The sequence below is a fragment of the Mus caroli genome, chromosome 4 (assembly GCF_900094665.2).
Source record: "Mus caroli chromosome 4, CAROLI_EIJ_v1.1, whole genome shotgun sequence".
Lineage (NCBI taxonomy): Eukaryota > Metazoa > Chordata > Mammalia > Rodentia > Muridae > Mus > Mus caroli.
The window spans coordinates 119,294,785-119,302,396 of record NC_034573.1 but is presented as its reverse complement, the minus strand read 5'-3'; the positions used below and the strand labels follow the sequence as shown (position 1 = coordinate 119,302,396).

The 7,612-nt window shown below is 51.4% G+C and overlaps 2 protein-coding genes across 2 annotated transcripts; one reads left to right on the top strand and one right to left on the bottom strand.

Moving 5' to 3' along the window:
- Positions 1–937: 937 nt before the first annotated feature.
- Fam229a (family with sequence similarity 229 member A) lies at positions 938–1,894 on the bottom strand. The gene is made up of 3 exons (XM_021160269.2): positions 1,558–1,894; positions 1,332–1,478; positions 938–1,202 (listed from the first exon to the last, which is right to left on the bottom strand). The coding sequence occupies exons 1-3, from the start codon at positions 1,692–1,694 to the stop codon at positions 1,100–1,102; spliced, it is 387 nt and encodes a 128-aa protein (XP_021015928.1). The 5' UTR covers positions 1,695–1,894; the 3' UTR covers positions 938–1,099.
- Positions 1,895–2,024: 130 nt separating this feature from the next.
- Positions 2,025–3,882, top strand: Tssk3 (testis specific serine kinase 3). Its single transcript, XM_021160268.2, has 2 exons — positions 2,025–2,430; positions 3,167–3,882. The coding sequence occupies exons 1-2, from the start codon at positions 2,286–2,288 to the stop codon at positions 3,826–3,828; spliced, it is 807 nt and encodes a 268-aa protein (XP_021015927.1). The 5' UTR covers positions 2,025–2,285; the 3' UTR covers positions 3,829–3,882.
- Positions 3,883–7,612: the final 3,730 nt, after the last annotated feature.

Sequence of the window (7,612 nt, the reverse complement as noted above, 5' to 3'; positions counted from 1 at the left end):
CTGGTGGGTCTGAAGATAGCTGCAGTGTACTTACATATAATAAAGAATAAATAAATCTAAAGAAAGAAAAAGAAACTTACGGGGACAGGCATGGTGGTGCATGCCTTTAATCTGAGCACTCGGGAAGTAGAGGAAGGTAGATCTCGAGTTCATAGCCAGCCTTGTCTACAAAGTGAGTTCCAGGCCAGGTCAGAAAAGAAAAAGATTGGGGGTGGGGTGTGGAGAGATGGCTTAGTGCTTAAGAGCAGTTGTTATCCTTACAAAGGACTCAGGTGTGATTTCCAGCAACCACACAGTGGTTCAAACCCATCCTTAACCTTAGTTCCAGGGAACTCAACAGGCACACGCTGGTGCAGACACATACATCCAGGCAAAACATTCATGTCCATAAAGTAAAAAAAGAAAAAAAATATTTGGGACATATTTTTCAAATAACTTGAGTCTCAGTAACTCTGCTGGTCTTAGGAGAAACCAAAGGTCCAAACAGATGGGGTCAGATGGCCTGACCCCTGCAGCGGGCCAAAGAACAGTCAAATCTAATTCTAGTTTGTGAGAGTTATACGGTGTTGCAGTGGTCAGTCTTTTACTATTATTATTATATTATTATTATTATTATTTTCTACATCGTCTGCTCATCTTTCCCTTTCTTGCTTCTGTCCCAAGCTGCTCTAAGCTGCCAGTGTCCCTCAGAGAATGAAGATTTCATTGGCAAACCCAAGACAAGGAAGAGGAGACTGACAACCGGGTGAAGGGAAAGTAACCACCAAGAAAAAAATGCCTGGAAGAGGGTGACGATCCCCTAGTGGGAGGTGGGCAGGGAAGTGGAGGCAGGTGGAAGGCTGGTCTAAGAGTGGAGGTAGCCCAAGAGTGATACTGGCTGGGTCCGAGAAGTCGGTGGGCCCGATCCGACGGATACACATACACGGCCAGCCCGGAATGGAAAGAACAGTTTATGCTGTGCTTTATTAAAATGTGCATCATTCTTTTATTTTAAAATGTGCATCATTGTCTCGTGCTCGGCGCGTGCGACCTCAGCGTGGTGGCCCGCGGCTGGCCTCGTCCGTCCCGGCTCCTGCAGAGCTGCCGTGCGCAGGCGCACTCAGGTAGCACGGGCCCGGGGGCTCCCGCCCATGGCCAGGTAGACGTCGATGGGCACGTGCAGCAGCGTCAGACAGTGGCAGCCCGGGCAGCGTCGGAGCGGCCTGGCGAAAGCGGCAGGCGACAGGGGGCGCAAAGTGTTGGGGCGCGCCAGGGGATGCGCCTGGGTTCTTTAGGTTAGGGCCCTGGGGATGGCGATGGGGCAGGGCCGAGGGGTGGGGCGACGGACTCACCTGACAGGGTTTTGATCCGTAGCTACAGGCTCCGGGCTATCCTGGGACTCGGGGGCGGAGGCAAGGCCAGGGGAGTCTCCGGCCTCAATGGGGAATCTTCGACCCTGTGGGGTCTCCTGGGCACTCATGTCCAGGCCCCGGGGCACTCTGTATAGGAGTGGCGGTCAGGCAGCTCCGGGCCCCTAGATGCTCCCTGCCCGTGCCCGTCTCCTGTGTCGTGGCTTACCTGCCGGAGGCCGAGGCCGGTCCCAGGCTGGAAGCAACTGCCCGAGCCCTGGCCGCGGGAGGACGCTCCGGTCCAGGCGGAGCCTGGCAGGTGTCTGCTGCGCGCCCAGGCCCCAGCGTCGAAGGGGAGGACTGCATTGTGACCCCGATCTCTGCGTGCTGACCTCACACAGCCTGTTCCTCGCTGGAATTCTTAGGCAGTCCCAGAGCGTTCGGGCATTTAGTGAGGGCCCGGGCCTGAGGCCAGAGGGTTCTGGAGATCGCACCTTGGTGACCAGTTTGCACTCTTTCCCAAGAGCTGGATGGGGACTTCGGAGGCGAGGGCGACCTGCTTGGAAGCGGAGCCCACATGGAGAAGGCCCGCATCCCTGACCTATGCAGCCACCCAGGCCTGTTCCCCAGCATCGCTACCACTCGGCGCTTTGCTCAAGACTGACTTAACCCATGCTGGTTTTGCTGGTGGTGGCAGGGAAAGTAGGGACACTGCCCATGTTGTCTGAGGGTCACACAGCATTTACATCACAATTGGGCAGGAGTTTAAAAATGTCTGGTCCTCTCCCTCCCCACCACCTGTGGCTGTGTCCAGACGGAGAATGTTCTAGCCCTGGAGGCAGCTGTGAATGAAGTCCTTGGGGGGAAAAGAAGCAGGCCGAGGGCGATGGTGGAGTAGAGCTGCCTCGCAGAGGCAGCATGAGCTGAGAGGGTGACAAGAAGGAGGCGCTACACAGCATGGAGGACTTTCTACTCTCCAATGGGTATCAGCTGGGCAAGACCATTGGGGAAGGGACCTACTCAAAAGTCAAAGAAGCATTTTCCAAAAAACATCAAAGAAAAGTGGCAATTAAAATTATAGACAAGATGGGAGGGCCAGAAGGTGAGCTGGGGGTCCTTGGGAGGAAGGGTGGGCTAGCCAACAGGGGTAGGCCTTTTCTTCAGAGCATCTCTTCCTCCCTTTGAGTCAGAATGGCAGAAAGCAAGTCAGATTTCTGCCCTAAATAGAAGGATGTAGGGAAACCTGGATCCTCACACCTTTCCAGAGCCACAATTGAAGCACAGGGTAAAGAAAGGGTCCTCAGCCGGGCGTGGTGGCACACGCCTTTAATCCCAGCACTCGGGAGGCAGAGGCAGGCGGATTTCTGAATTCGAGGCCAGCCTGGTCTACAGAGTGAGTTCCAGGACAGCCAGGGCTACACAGAGAAACCCTGTCTCAGAAAACCAAAAAAAAAAAAAAAAAAAAAAAAGAAAAGAAAAAAAGGGTCCTCAGTTTTTCCTGTCCCAAGAGGCGTTGGCCAGAAGACAGCAGGAACTGGTACCATGCATGTGGAAGAGGGACAGGACAATAGGATCCCTGGAAAGAATAGTGGGATGCAATAGCTTTGAACTTCCCAAATCCCTCATCTGTGGTCTCACAGGCTGCTGGGAGGAGGTTCCAAGGATGAGCTAATCATGAAAGGAAGGCAATACTTGCTGCTAGAGACACCTGAGACTGGTCAGGGAGTCAAGAAAGAACACCTAGACATGGTAGGTTTCTGGAAGCTGGAAAGCAGGAGCCAAGAGGGAGGAACCAGGACATTTTGATCTTGATTTTGTCTCCCCACTTTTCCCCTCAGAGTTTATCCAGAGATTCCTGCCTCGCGAGCTCCAGATTGTCCGTACCCTGGACCACAAAAACATCATCCGGGTGTATGAGATGCTGGAGTCAGCAGATGGAAAAATCTACCTGGTGATGGAACTGGCTGAGGGAGGGGATGTCTTTGACTGTGTGCTGAACGGAGGGCCACTTCCCGAGAGCCGGGCCAAGGCCCTCTTCCGCCAGATGGTTGAGGCTATTCGCTATTGCCATGGCTGTGGCGTGGCCCACCGGGACCTTAAGTGTGAGAACGCCTTGTTGCAGGGCTTCAACCTGAAGCTGACCGACTTTGGCTTTGCCAAGGTGCTACCCAAGTCACGCAGGGAGCTGAGCCAAACCTTCTGTGGCAGCACAGCCTATGCCGCCCCTGAGGTGCTACAGGGCATACCCCATGATAGCAAGAAAGGTGATGTCTGGAGCATGGGTGTGGTCCTGTATGTAATGCTCTGTGCAAGTCTACCTTTTGATGACACAGATATCCCCAAGATGCTGTGGCAGCAGCAGAAGGGGGTGTCCTTCCCCACTCATTTGGGCATCTCAACCGAATGCCAGGACCTGCTCAAGCGGCTCCTGGAACCAGACATGATACTCCGGCCTTCAATCGAAGAAGTTAGTTGGCACCCATGGCTAGCAAGCACTTGATAAAAGCAATGGCAAGTCCTCCCCAATAAAGTCGGGGGAGAAAGCAGACTGAAAGCCGCTTCTAAAGTGGTGTCTATATTTTATACTAAGTTCACGTCTCCCACAGTAACTTCCACCTCCTTACTGTGGCTCCACAGGCCTCTCACCTTCCCTGTAAAGACCTTCCTGGAACTAAGGGCCTTATTTAGAATTTTCTTTTATTAATGGCGCTCAAATGATTTTCATATAGGTGATTAATTAGCACTCGTTACGTTAGGCCCTAACAGCATCAGCAGGCAGGGAGAAGTGGGGAGAGAAAGGTGATCCCGTGGGACCACTCAGGTGCTACAACTCGCTTTCCAGATAAAAGCCAGCGCATCTGGAATGCAGGCCTGACCTCCTGACTCCTTGGCTTGGTGAGAAGCTGCTTGGGCCCAAACCTTTCTCAAACCAGAGGCCAAGCAGAGTCAGGAAGAGACGGGGCATCCTTAGCACCCAGGCTGGACCCCACCTATGCGGCCCGTTCCAGGCAGAAAGCATGCTTGCAGCTGTGGGAGCCTCTGCCAAGGGGGACAGAAACATCCCCAGACACTTCCGGCTTCTGTTCAATCACTTTAATGCTGTTATGGCAAATCTGTAAAAGGTTCAGGACAAACTTTTTATTTTTGTTCCTTTTTAATTACAAAACTAACAGCTGTTAGAATTTTTTTCTTTACTTTTTTTTTTCTTTTCCCAGCTACAAAATACTCTGGGGAGATGCATTATAATTTAAAATATATAATATTGCACAAACAACCAAAAAGTTAATTAAAATAATTACAAAGAGAAAAACCCATCCCATCAAAAAAAAAATTTTTTTTAGCATTTTGTCCACCCTACCCCCTTCACTGAAGGTTTGCAGTGCCCACAATTCACAGCAACCCTGACCAAGCCCCTTTAAATGAGTCACTGGTGGATGCCCCAGCACACTGCATCACCAGGGCAGCATCGGCGCAGCACCAGATCTTCATGCAGCCCTCATTGTCTCAGGGTAAGAGCCCCAGGCTGACTGTCTTCGGGAAGGAGGGCCTCTGCAGGAGACAGGAGTCTCAGGATGCTTGCCCCAGCGCATCCCTTCAAGAACACTGAGGAGAAGCTGGCCTGGTGATGGACTGTGAGTACTCATCTCTGCTCACTACTTCATATAGCTCAGAGCTGGCTTGTGTCCCAAACTATGGGAGTCAAGGTAGGTAGCTGCTTGGAGCAGTTATCCTACCAGGCAACACACCGGAGGGCCTGAAAGTGGCTCCCTCCCTTCTCAGGGAGGGAGAGAAATACAAGAGCAGACTCTTGCAGTGGCACAGATGGGCTAAGGACTTGGGTGCATCTGACATAAAAGCCCTGGGAAGGTGTAGGGATATCCCGGCGTGGGTGAGAGAAGAGTCAAGGTGTGGTCTTAAGATTCTGAACCCCCAGGACCTTCCCAGGAACGGGAAATGGTTGGGATGGAGATTCCAGAGAGGCAAATTTCCCAGAGATGAATGCCTCTTTCTCACTGGGTCAGGAACGAAAATGCTGTTCACTGTTCCTGTGTAGTCAAGGGCAGGTGGCATGGCCTCTCTTGCTGGCTTACTAGCTTATGGGGTAGTATGTGTTGTCTTCAATGAGACCAGTGCTTCAGCTCTTGTCTCTGCAGGAGACAGCTACCCCTCGAGGTCTCCCAGTAGGAATCCCTACAATAGCAGGGAAATGCAGGCTCTCTGGTGATGGGGTAACGGGGTCCTCCCCTTAGGTCATCCTAAGGTTGGCACAAATCAGACTTCTGGATCTGTATTTGAAAAGGCTCTTCCAAGGTGTGAGCAGAGGGCCAGCAGGGAGCCACCAGAATATGTACCAGGTTCTAGATGGCAGAGGCCATTTGGGGGGGACATTCTCAGTGTCTTCCAAGTCCGGCCGAGACTAGCGAGCGAGGGAGGTGGGATGTGCCGAGGGTGGGGGAGCTGCTTGCTCCGGCTCCCCTCATTCCCAGTCCTCCCACTCTACATCTTCCAGCTGCAAAGATGAGGAGATTTTGAGAACACAAACACACTCACGCCCAGAGCCCACCGTCCCCACTGAGCTAGGTAACCACTGGACTGGGCCGTTCCCACAACAATCCTTGGCTTTAGGGAATTTAACACAGATGCATGCTGCCTGAGAGAGAGGCTTGCTGCTTTGATGGCTTCAGATCCAAAGGAACTATTTCCACTAACTACACTCAACTCTGCATGGGATGCCTTCGGAGGAGTCAGTCCCTAAAGGAGAGAGATTGTTCCCTGCTGAGCAAAGGCCTAAAAACTTCTGAGGGGCTCAGGAGCTAATGTCTACTTTTGGTTGTTGTCCTACTGGTTTTGTTTGTTTGTTTTGTTTTGAGACAGGGTTTCTCTGTGTAGCCCTGGCTGTCTTGGAATTTGCTGTATAGATCAGGCTGGGTTTGAACTAACAGAGATCTGCCTGCCTCTGCCTCCTGGAGTGGTGGGATTAAAGGGCTATGCCACCACCACCCAGCTAAAACTGTTCCCTCTTTTGTTAACTTGAAAGGCCAGGGTGTGTTCTCTCTGCACAGGGCTTCTCTCTCTCTCTCTCTCTTTTTTTTTTGGTTTTTCAAGACAGGGTTTCTCTAGGGCTTCTTATTCTAACTTCCTTGTCACTGCTGCCCTGTTCTCAGCTGAGTCCTGCTCTAGGGGGCCTGGGGGTGGGGAGGCAGGTGCACTGAGATTCGGGTTTTGTTGTATGTTTGCATCAAACTCAGGACCTCCTGAATGCATGCTTTGGTGAGTGCTCTACCACAGAACCATATTCCTAGCCAAGCATATTCGGATTTAAAGAGAGCTAAAAGACATAAGCTAGCAAGTCCTTCATAGGACATCACAGAGGCCTCTGCAATAGTGACTGCATTAATGCCCCAGCTTTTCAAAATGAAAAACCAACCAGATCTTTATCATTGAGCCTATTGGTCCATTCCTGCAATCCCAGCACTCAGGAAGCTGGGGCATAAGGACTGATGCAAACTCATGGTCAACCTGCGCTACAGTTAAGTCAGTGATAACCCTTCCCACTCAGGAAAGAAAGGAAAGGAAGAGAGGAGGAGGGAAGAAGAGGGGAGAGAGAGAGGAATGGGGGAGAGAGAAAGGAGAGAGGGCCATATATATACAGACTGAGGCTCACAGGCAGACCATCTCTCTAAACTGCCTGCTGTTGGTTTTGCTTTGAGACAAATCTCTTGTGCAGCCCTAGCTGTCTTAGAATTCACTATATTGTCCAGGTTGGCTTTGAACTACAACTCAAGAAATCTGTCTGCCCCTGTCTCCTGAGTGGTAGGATTAAAGGTGTGCCACGTCACTTCTGGCAGAAATGGTGAGGTAGTAAAGAATAAAAACAATAAAAAGCCCACTGAAACTTAAACTCCGTCACTAGTGTCTGAGTGACATCAGATGACAGGCACCCCACTTACAGTGGTTATATGGTTTACCTCACTACAGCTTCTAAGACAGCTGCTATCAACCTTGTATTTCAGATGAGGAAAGAGATGTTAAATGACTCCGTGCAAGGACCAGCCAGTGCTCAGCATCCCTGTATCTCTATTTAAGCCGTGACCTATGAAATCTAGGCAGTGACCTCCCCTTGCTTCTCCTGAGCACTGGGATCACACTGTGCTACCACGCTGTGCTCAGCATGTGTGTGTTTGTTTTTTCTTGTTCCTTGGGTGACTCTGATGCAGTTAAGGTTAAGAATTCAAGCCGGGCGTGGTGGCGCACGCCTTTAATCCCAGCACTCGGGAGGCAGA